The 17,363-nt window shown below is 40.4% G+C and overlaps 2 protein-coding genes across 6 annotated transcripts; one reads left to right on the forward strand and one right to left on the reverse strand.

Moving 5' to 3' along the window:
• Positions 1-2,277: 2,277 nt before the first annotated feature.
• LOC133903668 (CBL-interacting protein kinase 8-like) lies at positions 2,278-13,561 on the forward strand. 5 transcript variants are annotated; one of them, XM_062345106.1, is made up of 15 exons: positions 2,281-2,719; positions 3,194-3,256; positions 3,356-3,427; positions 3,912-4,019; positions 4,099-4,173; positions 4,251-4,304; positions 4,897-5,022; positions 5,905-5,994; positions 7,001-7,123; positions 10,546-10,659; positions 11,567-11,683; positions 12,301-12,357; positions 12,453-12,527; positions 12,797-12,915; positions 13,033-13,561. In XM_062345106.1, the coding sequence occupies exons 1-14, from the start codon at positions 2,534-2,536 to the stop codon at positions 12,890-12,892; spliced, it is 1,356 nt and encodes a 451-aa protein (XP_062201090.1). In that variant the 5' UTR covers positions 2,281-2,533; the 3' UTR covers positions 12,893-12,915; positions 13,033-13,561. The 5 variants fall into 5 exon arrangements, 3 of the variants coding, with proteins under 3 accessions (XP_062201109.1, XP_062201099.1, XP_062201090.1); XR_009907323.1 differs by lacking the exon at positions 13,033-13,561 and having other exon boundaries at positions 2,279-2,719; positions 12,447-12,527; positions 12,797-12,851; XM_062345115.1 differs by lacking the exon at positions 3,194-3,256 and having other exon boundaries at positions 2,280-2,719.
• A 570-nt stretch (positions 13,562-14,131) lies between these two features.
• Positions 14,132-17,035, reverse strand: LOC133903693 (uncharacterized). Its single transcript, XM_062345138.1, has 8 exons — positions 16,790-17,035; positions 16,642-16,698; positions 16,462-16,537; positions 16,300-16,379; positions 16,149-16,198; positions 15,971-16,055; positions 15,738-15,836; positions 14,132-15,008 (listed from the first exon to the last, which is right to left on the reverse strand). Exons 1-8 carry the CDS (start codon positions 16,946-16,948, stop codon positions 14,772-14,774), a joined length of 843 nt encoding a protein of 280 aa, XP_062201122.1. The 5' UTR covers positions 16,949-17,035; the 3' UTR covers positions 14,132-14,771.
• Between the last annotated feature and the right edge of the window lie 328 nt (positions 17,036-17,363).

Genomic DNA, 17,363 nt, shown 5'->3' on the forward strand with positions numbered 1-17,363 from the left:
TTGTTCAGACTCTCACTCAATTGTGTACTTCTCATTCCTAGTGTGAAAACATCCTTCATATAACATTCAACCCATTTTTCTTTCAACTTGTATATACTATGCAACCAAGTTTGCTTGCTCACCTTTTTCCTCATCATGTAAAATTCCTCTTCAAATTTTGCCTCATCCTCGTACTCATACATGCATGCGCTAAAATATGAGAGAATACTTGATTCTTCATTCTTCTCTTGAGTTAGATGTTTGGCAGCATTTTGCATAATATGAAAGGTGCATAGTCCATGCCATGCTTCTGGAAATACTTCTCCAACTGCTTTTTCCATTGCAAAATCTTGATCTATATACATTGTTTTAGGTTGTCGGTCATTATGTGCTTTTAGAAAGGTCTCAAAGAGCCACTTGAATTACTTAAATGTTTCATCGTACATAAGAGCCGCACCAAAAACTACTATTTCTCTAAAATTATTGAATCCAACAAACACACCAAAATGCATGCTCTCTTTGTTTGTTCCAAATGTAGTGTCAAAACTAACAACATCACCAAAATATGCATAGTCAGTGATCATTTTAGCATCAGCCCAGAATATGTTTGCTATTTGTTCTTCACAGTCCATTTGCAATGCATATTGGAAAGACGGGTTCTTGGCAATTTTGTCTTGAAAAAACATAAGCATGCTACTTGCTTGACCATATGCTATCTCTCGTTGACGCTTGCTCCGCAAATAGTTCTTGTGATCACAAAGGGTGTAGGTAAGATTAAGTGATATACCAACTTAGAGACTTGCCAACTCATGTGCTGCCTTTGGTCCAATTCCAGCATCATCAGCTATTTCAATCTCAAAAGCTTGTAAATCTGAAATTTTTCTTTGTGACACCATCAAGTGCAAGGTTTGTGGCAAGTGGAGGGCGTGATTGTGTTCCAGAACCAGTTCAGTCACTTTATAATTTCCCTTCTTTCAGTCCATTGCAAGACCTATGCGGACTTGACAGTCGGTTCTTGTTTCAGCTCGAGAACACTTTGTTAGATGATTCCTTTGGTCTTTTCCTCGATGACCCTCATTTCCACAAATATATCCACATGATGTAATTTTGCCATCGGGCTTTCTTCTGTTCGTGTATCTTTTTCTGACCTCAAAACTCTTTCGACCTCCATAGCTAAGCCAAAACATCCAAGCCTCATCTGAATTTCTGAATTCCATACCAATGTGAGGTACCAAACTAGGCACCATACTCTCTCTGTAAAAAAACACCACCGAGTATAAGATTATTGCATACACATGCTAACCAAAAAATTAAATACACATGCTACGATCACCAATTACATATTACTATACATATTCATAGAGAACAATTGTGACTGAACATAGGCATTGATCTTTGCACCAAACTAGAGTTGCATTAAAAGAAATGGTCACTGAACAAGGCGCATATTCAGAAAGAACAACCATGTAGTTGTATTACACACCTATCTCCTTCCATCTCAAGAGTGCAGAATTCGTGTTGATGGCAGACCTACATCTTCAATCAGTTGCTTCTTCTATGGGATAAGAGAGAAGCTTGATCAATTTCAAGGCAACCTGATGAGAGGAGACGGGGGAGCTTGATCAGTTTCAAAGAGCCACTGATTAGGGAAATGGGGGAAGAGAGGCAGAGGAGATTTTGTTCACTGGAATGCCTCAATCTAGAGAATGCGGGGAGCGGGAGCTACCATCAGCGCACGCCGCGGCAGCGCAGGGGCACTTGCCATGGAAGCGATTCAGGATCAAATTCATGCTGGAGCAGAAGGACAGCCAATTTTTTCCCTCCATCTCAGCGTCTCGCGCTCACTTTTTTTCCTCCATTCGAACACAATCCGAACTGGGCCGCATGGCGCGGAGCACTGTTGGGCCGCATGGCGCGGAGCACTGTTGGGCCACGGCGAGCGCACAGGAGGATTCGGAGCCTTTCGATCGGTGTCGGACGGCGCTTGTGTGCTGGACGTACCTGTGACGTGAATCGCCCAATTTCAGAGGAACCCCTTGCCCTTTGACACGACGCAACCTTGGATGCGATCGTGATAGTAGGCCGTTTTTCAACAACACAAATACACGATGCGATGGCTCGCAGGAGTATTTGATTTCTTTTACCGCGCGCAAAAAGCTAACGGCCACCGATGCTCCCCCACGTCCAAAGAGCCAGGCCGTACTAACAGTAAGCAAATTTTATAAAATTCACTCACTCTTTTTTTCTTTTTAATTTAATCCAGTCATTAAACTGCAGGATAAAGGATATAAATTCACGAGTATCCTGATGAACGCTATAGAGTTTGCTTCCGTACCGACGCACCCACTCCACGGGACGTCGTCGCTTGCTTCCAAGCCAAGCCAAGTAGTAAAACTCAGCTCCCAGATTCAGTAGAAAGAATTCCGTCTCTGCTCCCCATTTTCAAAAGGGGGCGACTCTGCTCTGTCCGAAATCTAGTTCTCATCAACGGTGGCGCCGAGCACCTGAGTAGCTGCCCTCCCTGCACCAGATCGGAGGAGGAGGGAGGCGGAGGATGGTGGGAGGAGGCGGCGGGGGCGGAGGGACGCTGCGGCGGGTGGGGAAGTACGAGGTGGGGCGGACCATCGGGGAGGGCACCTTCGCCAAGGTCAAGTTCGCGCAGAACACCGAGACCGGGGAGAGCGTCGCCATGAAGGTGCTCGACCGCTCATCCATCCTCAAGCACAAGATGGCCGAACAGGTCAGCCCGCGCTCGCCTCCTTCTTCAGCTTTTGCTCGTCCTCCCCGCGAATGTCGCTGGCCTTGCTGCTGGAAGCATTCCTTAATTTGCTTTGTGATTATGGGAGGGATCAGCCGGTACATGTTGGGGATTTGGTTACTGTTTGAGGTGTCTCTCTGTTCCGTCTGCCAAGGATTGGGTTCGACTCATGCTTAATCTCTCACCCTAGCCAAGCCTTTTGCCTACTACCTGTTACTCTATCTGTGAGGGTTTGATTGATGCATCTTGTCCAACTTTTGTGCCAGGGCTTCGTCTTTCTGAATAATAATAAAAATGAAAAATAAAAAAATTTGGTGTACCAGGGTTGATGACATGGGTCACATTTTTTCTAAACAGTATTAGCTGTAAGCTTTGTGACATCCAGCTGCACAACCTAGCTGAACGATAGGTGTCCTAGGGTGATTATCTTGCCCTTACATAATAGTTTTTTTGCAGATTAAGAGGGAGATATCCATAATGAAGCTTGTGAGGCATCCCAATGTCGTTAGGCTACACGAGGCACCTTATCTCTCTGTTCCTTATAAACATTGTTCAACTCCATTGCTATCACTTGTCTTTTTTTTTAAGTACCCGTACCGTCCATTCTGTTGCGTGCAGGTTTTGGCAAGCCGGAGGAAGATATTTATAATTTTGGAGTTCATCACTGGTGGCGAGCTATTTGATAAAATTGTAAGACCCAGCTGTTTTCAATGATAAGTGTCTTTTTCACTCTTGACTTTTAGATACAACCTATGAAAATAAATATAGCTCCATGTGTTTGGCGGTTTAGATTATATGCCTATCACATTCCTTCTTGGATGTGCAGTTGTCGCGCTTGTGCTTTTTCTTAGGAGGGGGGGGGGGGGTCATGTTGCCCACAGAAAAGACAGCAAGAAGACACATTTTCCTCATAATATCTTGTTTTCTTTTTTATATTTGCAAAAAATTAACATGCCATTATATGCTGCTTACGACCACCAATACATGATGTTCTTTATGCCTTTTTATTCTGATTCCATTTGAATGTCTTACACTTCTATATATGGTAACCCAAGGAGTTAAATTTGAAGGCACACTTGCTTTCTTGTACTTCATCTTCTTAATTAGATTCAGTTCCAACAATATGTTATCATGAAACCGGAACTTAATAATATTGTGAAAACACCATTTTCAGATCCGTCATGGGAGACTCAGTGAAGCAGATGCACGAAGATACTTTCAGCAGCTTATTGATGGCGTTGATTTTTGCCACAACAAAGGAGTCTACCATCGAGATTTAAAGGTGAACATTGAATAGGAAAAATGAATACATGTGCATTTTAGAATTTATGGACTTCTTGATCTTATTTGCATGTATGCAGCCCGAAAATCTCCTCCTTGATTCCCAAGGTAATCTTAAAATTTCAGACTTCGGACTCAGTGCATGGCCTGCCCAGGTGTATATCTTTCTGAGGCTTCACCTTACCTTCATTTTTCAATTCCTTTCTTGAGTTGCTAAGTTGGTCACTTGCAGGGATCTTCCCTTTTACGTACAACCTGTGGAACCCCAAACTATGTTGCCCCGGAGGTACTACATCTGAATCATATGATTTGAGTTCTCCTAAGAAGTCACTTAACATGTCCACTGCAATGAATTGGTGGATTTAAGATATGCAGTTCACCTTAAGATGTTAGTAATTCTTGTTTGCTTATATGTGGATATCAAATGCTACTAAGGTGAAAACCTTTATTATGTCTTTGTTGTGTCAATCTGAAAACTAAAACAATTAATTATAATACTTAAATATTTAACGAGCATGCGGGTTGACAAGATGTCATTTTACGTAATGTCATGATTGTTATAAATGGATCATATCACCAGCAGGTAGGGAAGTAAAGTGATGATTAATTGAAATAATGAAAGCCGCACCTGTATTTATATACTGAACTATCCAAATAAAGGAGATCATAATATTTTATTATACTGTTGATTTTTGTGTAAAAAACTTGTACCTTTGCCAAGTGTTCTTAACTTCATCACACCACACAGACACGGCTAACTCTGTTTCAAATACACATGACCAACAACTATCTATTCTTTTCTTGGTAATTTCAGTTTTCTTTACATGACAAATATTGTGTTTAATGTGCCAATACGTTCAATTCATCTATTGGACCAGGTTCTCAGTCATAAAGGATATAATGGAGCACTTGCTGATACATGGTCATGTGGCGTTATTTTATATGTCCTGTTGGCAGGTTATCTTCCATTCGATGAAATGGATTTGACTACCCTTTATGGAAAGGTTTGGCTCTTATGATCTATGGCTTAACTACCAGTCAGCAACTTTTTCAAGATGAAATACAAATGGATTAGGGACTACCAAAGAAGTATTTGTAACTTTAGGTATCGTAATGCTGCATGTAACCTTTATAAATAAGATCTCATGATGTTTTCTTTTAGTTTTCTCTTAGTATGCACTGATATTCATAGTATATCGCTACGAATGCTAGTTTCTTGTACTGTCATACTACTGTTTATTCAGCCAATGAGTTAAGCGGACTTGGTGATACTAGTTTATGAAAATCATGAAAGTATGGGGCTTCCCCTAAGACAAACGTTTATAAAAATCATATGATCCAACTACCATCAAAATTACCAAATTTGTTGCATAGAGAACTAAGTAGTATAACCTGTCAGTTGCTCTGATATGGTAAGTACAATGATCTAGGACCAACATTTCCACCACTGAACAATCATTATATAAATAAATAGGCTAAGTAAATGGCCATAAGCTTAAACTACCTTAAGAGCGTACTTATCCAACATTGGTTTGACACATACTACTTCATTAAATAGAGGAAAGGGATGTAGAGTAGCCCAACTACATCTTGGCATACAAGAACTCACAACTAGAACTACTCTTACTTTGTTTCATAACTTCTATTTTGTTTAGATTCAATCATTCAAAGGAAATAAACATTGGCCATTTAGAAGATATGCTTGCATTAAGAGCTCTTCTTATTGCCTTTTGCGGCTGAGCTGTATATTGCTATTTGTTACCTTCGCTCTTTTTAGTTAATTCCTTTTATTTCATGGTGCCTCAACATGAAATTTTGTCTTCTATGATTGATTGCTCTTGTGAAATGTGATTTCTATATTTTACGGTCTTCTTTTCTTAATACAGATTGAGGGCGCAGAATATTCATTCCCACCATGGTTTTCAGGTGGTGCAAAGTCACTGATTCGTAGAATTCTTGACCCAAATCCAGATACAGTAAGTTAAACTATACAATTATGTCGATGAAGAAATTGCTAAGAGCGGATACTTTATCATGACTTTTGGGGATACTATTACGCTTTTAACTTTGCAATTCTGCAATGCTCTAATATATCCCATAGATACTATCATACTAACAATGAGAAACTAACATATAGCAACAGTGTACAGTGTTTTCCCTTTTGTTACGGTTATGAATTTCAACATGTTAGCACTGTGTCATTAGGTTTGCTCAAGTACAAGTGCAACTACTGCTTGATTTGTTGTTAATTTAATTCAAATCAGGCATTTATATCACACTTATTAAAGATGTGGATTTCTGTACTTGATAAAAGGTTAACATACCAGGTTTAAGAGGGTGGAGGGCTATGCATAGATTAGTTGACAAATAGGAATACTAAACAAATTTTAAGCATTTTAGTAATGTTAGCTAGATCTGATTAGCATATATCATTCAATAAGTAGAGTTACAAACTTGTTACTTGTTAGCATCATTAATTTACTTATCTTTGTAAATGGAGTTGGATGAATTGTTTTATGGAAGCATTGTTCTTAATTTTCTGATAATAATCCATGACATAAAGATCGATGTAATGTTGATTGTAAGTACATAACCCTTATACAGAATATATATGTCCTATTGTGATACAGAGAGAATTTTTGTGGGCACTTTAGTTACAGATACTAGTACATATTGCCATGGTTAACCTTTTGAGGTTTAGGATTTTACTCGTTGAGTTACATTGCTTCTGGCTTTCTGCCACTGGTCATGATATGTATATCACTTTACCAGCTCTGTTTGAAAGCAAATGGTCTGCTTCATCTGGTCATCTTGACTTTGTTAATTCATAATAACTTTTGGTTTCATTCCGCCAAAGATGCATTTTTACTTAACTCAGTTACAATATCTGTTAGGAGACATATAAAGGACAAATATAAGTTAAATGAACATGAATTATCATCGGTGTTTTGTTGACTCGATATGTCTTCTGACTCGGAACAGCGAATCAGGATAGAAGAGATCAGAAATGACGAATGGTTTCTGAAGAATTACGAACCTATCAAAGAAGTAGAAAATGAAGAAGTCAATCTCGATGATGTCAATGCAGCTTTTGACAATCCTGAGGTATAGACCTTGTCCTCACCATTTTCTTGGAATTCATTTGGAAGGGAATTGTTGCATATATACGTGGTATGCAGTGTACTGCAGTGTTACACGGACACGGGTGTGGGTGTCCGATTTGGCAAATTCTAAAAAACAGGGCTCGAGAATTTGTTGTGCAACTAATTTTGCATTGCAACTACTATTTTTTTACATCCATGATTGATCCACATAAATACAAAAGCAAATGCATCACTTATTTACTTAGAAAAAAAGAAAAAAAAAAGGTTAGATGTGTTGGGCTGCCATTCAGCTCATCTAGGCATCCAGCCTATCTAACTATTGCCCTACCTAACCCTAACTACCTAACACCCCCAGCCCCCCCGCGAGTCCTCATTGATCCCCAGCCGCCGCCGTCTCCTCCCACTCGCTACCGTCGCCTCTCCGTCGCCCCTGCAGCCGCCACCTCTGCCTTCCCCTGGCCGCCTCCGTCGCCTCTGCCTCCTCGCCCCCACTGGCCCACCGCCTCCACCTCCTCTCCCCCACCGCCGCCTCCTCTTGCTCCTCCGCCGCCGCCTCCTCTCGCCCCTCTGCCGCCTCCATCTCCTCTCCCGACACAACGATGGCGTGTCGGATGCATGTCGCACCATGTCCGGTGCATGTCGACGTGGCAAAAAAATTCCAGACTCATGAGTCATGATAACACTGGTGTACTGAAATTTTCATCACTTAGTTCCAGTAAAACCCTGGCAAAATGTTCCACTTGCGAACCCTACCCATAAGCAAAAGTTGTGTGGTTGTGGATATTAAAAACATATCTAACCTTGTGCACCAGTGCTTTCTATGAGTTTTGTCTACTTATGTACTTAGTTGTAGAGAATTTATTAGACAATGCAATAATCAAGCAGACAACTGTTTGTATTGTTTCACAATTATCTAGGAGACCAAAATACAGTAGTTAGATATGCTGCCCACAGGTTGTCTTATAATATGGCAATCAACACAGACGAAGAATGGAGATAAAGATAGGGCAGATCATCCTCGAGTCGCCGGGCTTCTCCTGTGCAACACGAGGCTCTGATCGATGCCAAAGGCAGATTGCCCTGAAGTCGCTGGACTTCTCCCGTGCAACAAGAGGCTCTGATCCATCTGGGAAAAACCCTTTCTGTATTCTTGCTTGCTTCTCCTCAGACCCCTTCGGTTGCCTTCATTGATGTAGACACTGACTAAACTCCAAAGGACATGATCGACTCTAACTCTGATACAGATAGTACTACCAAATATAGCTAAACCAGGACTTCTTTAGATACCAGGACTCTATGAGATAGCTAATCTACCAAATATAGCTAAACTAGGACTTCTTTAGATACCAGGACTATTAGAGATAGCTAATCTGACACGGTGATGCATGTATGGTTTCCATAACATCTTACCTGTCACAACATATTGTTAAAAGAGAAGGAAGATGTCCTTCTGTTCGTATGTTTTTTATTGAAAGAGACAAGCTTAGTTTGAGACAAATTGGGGCTCATTTTTAGCAATCCTACCTATGCATAAATGCTACATTGTTCTTTTTGTTAGGAATAACAGCTTGTATTCAATAGTAGCCCCTGGGTCAATATATAGAGTACATGAGGAGTACAAGATAAAGACTCTAGTAACCTAACCTAAACATAATGGATAAGGACTCTATATTCCTAACTCCCCCCTTAAATGCAAGTTGTATGCAATAGCGTTGTATTTGAAAGAAGTGACACTAAGTAATAAACTTAGACTAATGCATGTAAAAACTGTCTCTTCAAAACTGTCGTAGAGTGGAGTCCTGTAATCCTATCGAATCAAGCCAAAGAAGTGCATAGCAAGCACAAGAGTTGAGTCGTGATGATGACAACAAATAAATGCTCTTGGTGGAGAATCGCAACAAAGCAAAGAGAAGTAGCAAGACAACAGACGTAAGTTGTCACTAGAGCTACGGAAAGACCAAGATGACACAAGAATGACCCAAGATGATGAGTAGCAAGACAACAAATGAGTTGCCACTAAAGCTACAGAAAGACCTAGATGACTAGTTGCATCAATAACGACGGGAAAGGAAGTGACTAATGGACGAAGGATTATGTGGACGCACGGCATAGACGAACTCAAAGAGAGACTGAAATTTGGACGTGGACGCAACAGAATTGCAAAGACTCTAATATAAGACTAAGACACTAGTAGGCATAGCACCAAAACACAGCACAAGCAATAGCACAGCCTAGCACAGCAGCCGTCGAATACCTTCCCTAATCCCAGCTCATAACTAGTAGATCATGGAAGACCCTCACAGGGTACAAGGCAGCAACCTGGTGTACCATGCACTGTTGCATCGTCCTAAGCAGCGTCTGCAGATCCCCAAGCCTGGCCCTGTCTCCAGATAGCACCTCAAAGTAACCTAACCTATAGGAAATGGATAAGGACTCTATATTCCTAAAACTTTTCTTTCCTCAGCAAAGAAGCCTTAGACCCCTTAAGTTCTCAATTATTCAGAAGTATTGCTTTGGTATATTCCATTATCGATAAGTCTTTGTATAACCTCTTTTTATATGTACAATTTTTGTGGGAACTGTAGTGGTTTGTATGTGTATATATTATGCTTGGGTAGAAAAGGAGTAGTTGAAATTCTGGCAAATTGTTTTTGCTGAAATCCTGTGGAAAAAAAATTGGTGCAACATCCAGCTACCATTCATCTGATATTCTAAAAATAGTCTTCTTTTCCTTTCTTTTTGTATTTTTATATCTCATTAGCAAATTTGTGTGATGATTCTACCAGCTCGCAATCTCCAAATAATTTGAAGCTTCAAACCCAGCTCCCCCCTCCCACTCATCTCAAAGTTGCCACTGTTTGTGGACTGTCAAAATCTAAAGTCCGTGAGCAAAGTAACTCAAGAAAGTAACAACTAAATGGCATCTTCGCTCTTTACCATGGGATAATTATGGTTCATAATAACATCTCGAAGCAAGGCTTGATATTTTCATACATTTATCACAATTAACAACGCTCTACCCCTCATTTCAGCCAAATGGAACACCCACACACTCCATAAAAAAAGGATCCTATATGTAGGAAACAAACCTTCCTACTTATCTGAGCATATATGTGTGTTTGCCATTTTCTGTTTTCACCTTTACACATTATTGATCGTTATCCTTCCTGTCTGTTTTGCCACAATCTTCCTGACAGTAGGCAGAATTCCTGTCAGAACATGCCCGATTGCCCAATCTTTTTTGCCCTTTGCTTTGTTATGTACAAAATATGTAATTGAAATAGAAAGGTGGGATGACATTCCTTATGGGGTTGTGTTCCCTTGTGCTACTACTTTGTGAACTTATCAGAAATCAGTGTTTTGAAGTTAACTCTGTTGTACTTTGTACTTATTATTTGTACAATTTGATTTCTATGATTTCAGGAGGAAACTGAGCATACTTTTGATGATGAAGCAGGTCCTCTGACACTTAATGCATTCGACCTAATCATTCTGTCTCAAGGATTGAACCTTGCAGCCCTATTTGATCGCAGACAGGTAAGATGCTAGCAATTTTTTTGCTGCCTAATGTTTTGACAAAGAAATAGTTATAGTATTAAACAGTTGTAATATCATGTCCCAGATCTATGTTGTTTTATTCCCATTGTGTGGCTGCATATTGTTAGTAACAGTGAATTGGTAAAACAGTGAAGACCTGATTTAGTGCTTGAGTTTGTACTCTTCTGCATTCTCGTGTTGTAGCCATAACACAAATTACAATTGATTGGTTGAAATTAATGTTTAATTGTTGGAGGAAATGGTGCACAATGTTAGCTCATCTGACCAAGAGCAAGAAATATGACATAACACCAAATATGACTTCACTATCCACTTGGCGTTTTTCACCTCATCATGTTTTCAACCCAAATGTTTAAAAAGATATAGATTGTCAAAGATTCAAAAGTTTGACCGCATGTATGTCCACAAAGGTAACTATTTGTGACCGGAGGGAGTACTTCATCTCAAAGATGGTGTTGCTCCCAACTTTCACAATTGGAGGTAATTCATACAGAGGATAGAATTGTTGCTATATATGTGGACGTTCAAGAACCGGGTACTCATGATCAAGATGTGTGTTTTATGAACACTTTAAGCTAATGGTTGTATATATGCCATGGTTAATGTTGTGAGCATTGTATATATTGATTTTGCGTATTTTTCTTCTTAGACTGAACCGAGCAATAGCTCGGTTGGTAGAGCTTCTAGTTGAGAGGCCGCCCACCCGGGCTTGAACCCAAGTGCTCGTAGGTCGTGTGAGTACCTCTCCAAAGGGTTCGGTACACCCTTCTCTTAAAAACAAAGCCAAGGGGACTTCCCGTGGTCAAGTTTTTTTAGTAACCCCGCATCTTCTCCCCGTGCTCGAGCTTTTTTTTTCCCTCAGACTTAATAATTGCTTGATCTACAGGACTATGACAAGCTTCAAATTAGATTCTTATCACGCAAACCAGCAAAGGTTATCTTGTCAAGTATGGAGGTTGTTGCGCAATCAATGGGGTTTAAGACACACATTCGCAATTATAAGGTAAGATTTGTTTTCCCTAGACATGCAAATCTTCTGGCACTAGATCTTGACAGGCAAGGCGATTGTTCCATTCATTTCTATAGTATACATTTGACTACCTTTTGGTGTCACTCAACGGGCTTGAGTCCTCTTTAATTTCATTGTGGTGTAAAAGAGAAATTACTGCTCTTTTTTCAAAAGCTGTGCTTTGTTTCCCCCGGTGTGGCTATGTACTTATAAAGTTGAATAAGTAACAATATCTAGGTATATTGCACTAATCATTTGTACATAGGAACAACCTATTTTGAAATTAGCAACAGGTATTTGATTTTCAAATTTTCAAACGGCGGGTTTAACAGTGTTTTGTATTGCTATTGAATATACTCTTCGTGTTGTTATTTGGTCAGTTGCCTTGTTGTTGTTTTGCATAATGCAGGATGTTAATAAATTTTTATGAAAAAATGTAGACTTGGGATTATAGTGTTGTGCACTCCATTTTTTCCATGTAACATAATTTTATCAGGAGATTTTTCTTTTGATACGATCATTTTACAAGTTATTTTTGGTTGCTAATCAGTTGGTGTTACTGTGGGTGTATTTTGGTTGTTTTTAGCTAATTGTATTACTATAATATTCAGATGAGGGTGGAAGGTCTAAACGCGAACAAGACTAGTCATCTCACAATTATGGTTGAAGTGAGTCTTGCCCTCTCTTTGTGCTTATGTATATTACTTGTTTAATTGCGTTCTGTTGTTTGCGCCCCATTTTTCTCATTTTGCTCTAGCTTTAGGTTTTTGAAGTCGCTCCATCAATCTTCATGGTGGAACTACAAAGAGCAGCTGGAGATACTTCAGAGTATAACACGGTCAGAGCTTTTCTTTTGCACTTTTGTCACTCTTTTTTTCATATTCTTACAGCTGATATATTACCTACAGCTCTATGCACTGATACATCTAAAAAAGGACACATTTACCTAGAAACAGTAATGCTTGTAATTGTGTGATGTAGATAGATGCTTGTTGCACAGATTAGTTTTGTGAAAATCATAAAATGTGAAGGTACGAATTAGCCTGTTTAATTGCTTTTAATCGGGGGACATGCTGAGCTAACTCTGCAATTTTTCTCATACCACAGTTCGTAAATAACTACTGCAGCAAATTAGATGATATCATCTGGAAATTTCCAATTGAGAAGGGCAAATCAAGGATATCCCGGTTGCCAAAGTGCTAATTTGTCCTTGACATCTGTCATTTGTATGTCATTTCCTGCTTCAATTTCAACTTTTAATTCCATAATTTCGCATCTGATACCCACGCATATCTCTGTATAATTTATTTCTAACTACATTGGGCTGTTATCCAATGTTTCAGGTATCGTGCATAATCTAATTCTGTGTGGTATCGTGGACTTGATGATTGGATGTATGTATGGAGTGTATCGCTACTGATCTATAATATTCTAGTTCCAGCAGATGATCTGAGTAGTATGCCATGATTGTATATTGAGAGTCCCTATGCACAAAGAGGCCCATCCAGTAGAGGTTTCAGTACCTCGGTTTCTATGTACAAAGTTTTCAGCTACGTACTAGACTTTGTAGATTTAGCCCAAAACATTGTAGACGGTTTCTATGTACAAAGTTTTCAGCTACGTACTGGACTTTGTAGATTTAGTCCAAAACATTGTAGACGTTTCAAGAGGTGCGCATTTTGTTTCATGTGTACTGCTTAGTAGCTAGTATTAGATGAGAGTGATGTGTGTCCAGGATGACGAAATCGGCATTGCACTATTGTAAACTGTCTAATGTATCATGCGTGTAACAGTATTGAATGTTGATTCCTATTTATTCATGTGGATAGAACGTAATGTTGATTCCTAATGTATTATGCGGCTGTTGCTGGATCCTGCTGCGTTTCAACAGAGCTGTATGCCTCCTCAAATGTATTTCAAGCAAATACCTACTCGGAGACGATTCCTGATGCTGTTGCTGCGCAATGTTTTCCATTCGATCTGCGGCTCAGAGATCACTGCCGTGGCCAGGCTCTTTTTCATACTCCCTTTTGTTGCAACGCTATGTTCTCTATGTTTTAGCTAATCAAGCATTTATCACAGGAAGACATCTCCGGAGCTGCCAAATCTCACTGTTTGCATCTTCTAAAGAAAAAGTTCCAGCACCATATATTTGCTTGGCTGCGTTTTTAATTCAATTTGGTCTGGAGCCACGGAAGCAAACACGCATAATTAAGCCAGAAAAAAAAAAGATTGCTTGCGTAGAGGACTGGAATGTGGAACTTGTGACACCATGCTCACACACCTGTGTATCCTCAGAAAACGAAAAAGGAAATTAGAACGTAGAGCTTGTAAGACGCCAAGAACGCATAATTTCTGTTAATTGCACCTCACATAAACTGGGCAATCTTGAATAGTAATTTGTTGTGAAAATAAAATGAACTAAATCGAAGAGAAGTCATGGAACCAATGACAGTGATCCTCTTTTAATTAGCTTGGAGGGGGCAGCTTTGCTGGCAAAAATATTTAGGATCCCACATCCATAGAGTTGCAACAGCAGAAGCTAACAGATCTACAACTTTTTTTGAACGGAAACAGATCTGCAACTCAAAAACAAGATTAAAGTGAAATGTCCTGACCTCCTTTCCTTTTCTATACTGAACCCGAGGCATAGTAACCAGTGTGAGCAAAGTTTGGGCAATCCTAGCGTACATCAAATTGCCTCATCTGGATTGCCTCTAGAAATTGTATGCCTACTGATCTCTGGTGAGCGATTCCAGCCCTGAACGCTGGACAGAACACAGATGTAGTCAACACAAAAAATGAATTGCCTCGTGAATTGTCATCTTCCGTCAAACATAAGGATGTCCTTGACCAATCATTGGCTTATCTGACTCATCACATCAGGTGAGCAAAGATGAGGATCTGTACTAAAAACAAGGCCCAAGTTAAGCTTCATTGATATATTGTTGGCAACCTGCTTTGGAAATAGACCGGTGATGCTGAAAAATGGCTGTCGCGAACTTGTGATACATGATTCAAGCAGGAAAACTTAACTCATTACTGCCTGGACAACTTATGTACCCACTTAACTGATGAACCTTTAGTGAAAAGCATCTCTGGTCTTTTGGTACATCCGTCTGTATATGGTTGCTCCTTCTAACTCAGCATGGATTTCTCTTTCTGTCCGTATCCCCATTGGGTTGTCCAGAAGCCATCCTTCATTGTCACACTGAAGATCTTTATCAACACAATCAACATGCTCAAAAATATTGGAGTATCCATCAAACCTTTCTCTCATGTCTGTGGCTACTTCAAGTACATCCGATTGTATAAGAACCTGATAAGTCAAACACAATGAGATGTCAACTTGCAAAAGAACATGTTGGCAACCATGATAGATAGATGAGAGATTGCAAATGTAAAAATTTAAATGAAGGACACCAAACACTGGCCTTCGTTAAAAATAACAAATAGTTTTGCATTAGCTTATCTCGATTTTTCATTAGTTCCAAGGAATGCATAGAGCATGTAGAATTACTATGAGTGGAGCAATGATAATTATTACGATGATGCCAGCAAGCAAACCAACCCTATGATGGTTCATGCCTTAAAAATCTGCACCACAAAGCTCAAACAATAATAATTGAGTTGATAACATATCTTAGTCATATCTTAGTATCTCATATATATGACTTTGAAATTAAATCATGACTGGTAGTGTGTGCAATGTTTGTGAGAAGAATTTTTTCATCATGGACCTACTTTGTAACGATAGATGTTCAAGCCTATAACATAACTCTTTAGTACCTTTTCCATTTGGGAACATTACAATGGATTCTTTAATTGCATCTTTTTTTCATTGGGCAGTCAACAACACACCAACTGTAGCTTCACACCTAACCGAATCCACTCTTGTACAACTTGAACTAACACAATTGTTATTATCTTTGTTATTATCTAGATTAAAGGGGGTCCATCATCAGAAAAGAAATACCCTGATTGTAATGCAATTTGTTACTTTAACAGCAAAGCTTTCATGGAAAAATGTGTACCAGAGTTGCCATACCCGTCCACCTAAAGAGAGGTTCTTTGTGATTGAATCTGCCAATGATGGTTGTAGAACTCTTCTCTTGTGATGTCTCTTCTTAAAGTGAGGATCAGGACACTACAACATCAGCAGACAGAGTGATAGACATCTCAAATCTCAGTTCCATGAAATCAAGGAAACAAAGAGCTGAACCAGCATATTCATCTTCCCGAATAACCAAAAAGACTGATACTACACACAGCTATACTCACCAGTATGGAAACAAGTGATAGGGGACCAGGGTATGATGACACGATTTGCTCGAAAGACACCGTTGCATTTGCAAACATAAAATAGCTGTGCCAAGAGAATAATTTTAAGCGGTGTTGCGTTAATGCACTAATAAGAAAGACAGAACACTATTTATGCCACAGATGTAAGGAAACTTACACATTCCTAAGCCCCAATTCATTCACCCAAAATTGTGTCCGCTCCACCAACTACACAAATTAGAAGCACAGAACATCACCACACTACAAAATTCAACAATGCATCATCCATTCCAAAATCAAACACGCTTAAAGCTTAGAACAACGAAAACCTTTTGCCTGATTTCCAGCCCGAGGTAGTTCCGCCTCTCCCCGGAGTTCTTGGCAAGCCAAATCAAGAACCTCCCACTCCCTGTGCACCAACATTCCCTAAGACCAGCACTCCAAGCAATACACTATCACTATGGAAAAAGGGAAAGGAGGAGATTGCACACCGCAGCCGATGTCAACCATGAGGGGCAGCATGGGATCCTCGAACACCTCCTTCCACTCCGGTGGCTCTGTGGGCTCCTGCACACCGCACAACAGGACACAGATTAAAGAAATGAAGGAGACGAGAGCCTGTGCTCGCGTTGCATTCTTGGAATGTTCGAATTGGGAACTTGGGCGCATACGGAGAAGGATGAACTGAGCGGGTTCACGTGCTGCCGGATGCGCAGGTGCTGACCCCTCTGCGTACAAAGAAGGATGAGTGGTGAGAATGTGAGATTGTTACAGCACTGGGGGGAGAGGAAGGAGGGGGGGGGGGGGGGGAGCACGGACGTTTGGGTAGAGGGGCCGGAGGTTGAGGTCGGCGAATTCCCTGTCCACCGCGTCGGGGCTCTGCGCGGCAGAGCATCGGACCGGGGGCGGGGAGTGGCGGCGGGCGGAGGGTAGGCGGACGAAGCGGCAGCACAGAGTGGCTGCGGCCGTCCAAGCCATGCTGGGCTCGGTTCCTGCTGGTGCTGCGGCCGCCGCGCCGCCTGTTGGAGTTCGACCCCGGTTTCAGAGGTGGAGGGGTTTATCTGTATTGTACAGTAGTAATAAAAAACACGTGGTTCCACAAGCGAGTGAAATAAAAATCGTTCCTGGAAATCATCACGAGAAAAACAAAGTGATACGTAATTCAATTGTGGGTCCTAGTTCATGGAGATGATGCAATGCTAACAACTGTAGGAGGAAAACAAATCTAGGGTGGTAATTATATGAAATTTCACATTGTAAGTTCTCTAATAAAACATCAATTCCTAGGCTCCTCACGTATCCTGTCATATGGATGAGATTGGATATAAAAAAGGCCTCAAATTTTCCTCTTACACAATTGTATGTCTTCTTCACGTTCATGAGATTGGGCATA

The sequence above is a fragment of the Phragmites australis genome, chromosome 2 (assembly GCF_958298935.1).
Source record: "Phragmites australis chromosome 2, lpPhrAust1.1, whole genome shotgun sequence".
NCBI lineage: Eukaryota > Viridiplantae > Streptophyta > Magnoliopsida > Poales > Poaceae > Phragmites > Phragmites australis.

Excerpts from the sequence above, each read along its gene's own strand:
- LOC133903668 (XM_062345106.1), top strand. The coding sequence starts at position 2,534 with ATGGTGGGAGGAGGCGGCGGGGGCGGAGGGACGCTGCGGCGGGTGGGG. Across the intron at positions 2,720-3,193 it reads AGCACAAGATGGCCGAACAG|ATTAAGAGGGAGATATCCAT; the intron begins GTCAGCCCGCGC and ends GTTTTTTTGCAG. Across the intron at positions 12,358-12,452 it reads ATCTCACAATTATGGTTGAA|GTTTTTGAAGTCGCTCCATC; the intron begins GTGAGTCTTGCC and ends CTCTAGCTTTAG.
- LOC133903693 (XM_062345138.1), bottom strand. The coding sequence starts at position 16,948 with ATGGCTTGGACGGCCGCAGCCACTCTGTGCTGCCGCTTCGTCCGCCTA. Across the intron at positions 16,380-16,461 it reads CATGGTTGACATCGGCTGCG|GGAGTGGGAGGTTCTTGATT; the intron begins GTGTGCAATCTC and ends GTTGGTGCACAG. Across the intron at positions 15,837-15,970 it reads TATCACTTGTTTCCATACTG|TGTCCTGATCCTCACTTTAA; the intron begins GTGAGTATAGCT and ends CTGATGTTGTAG.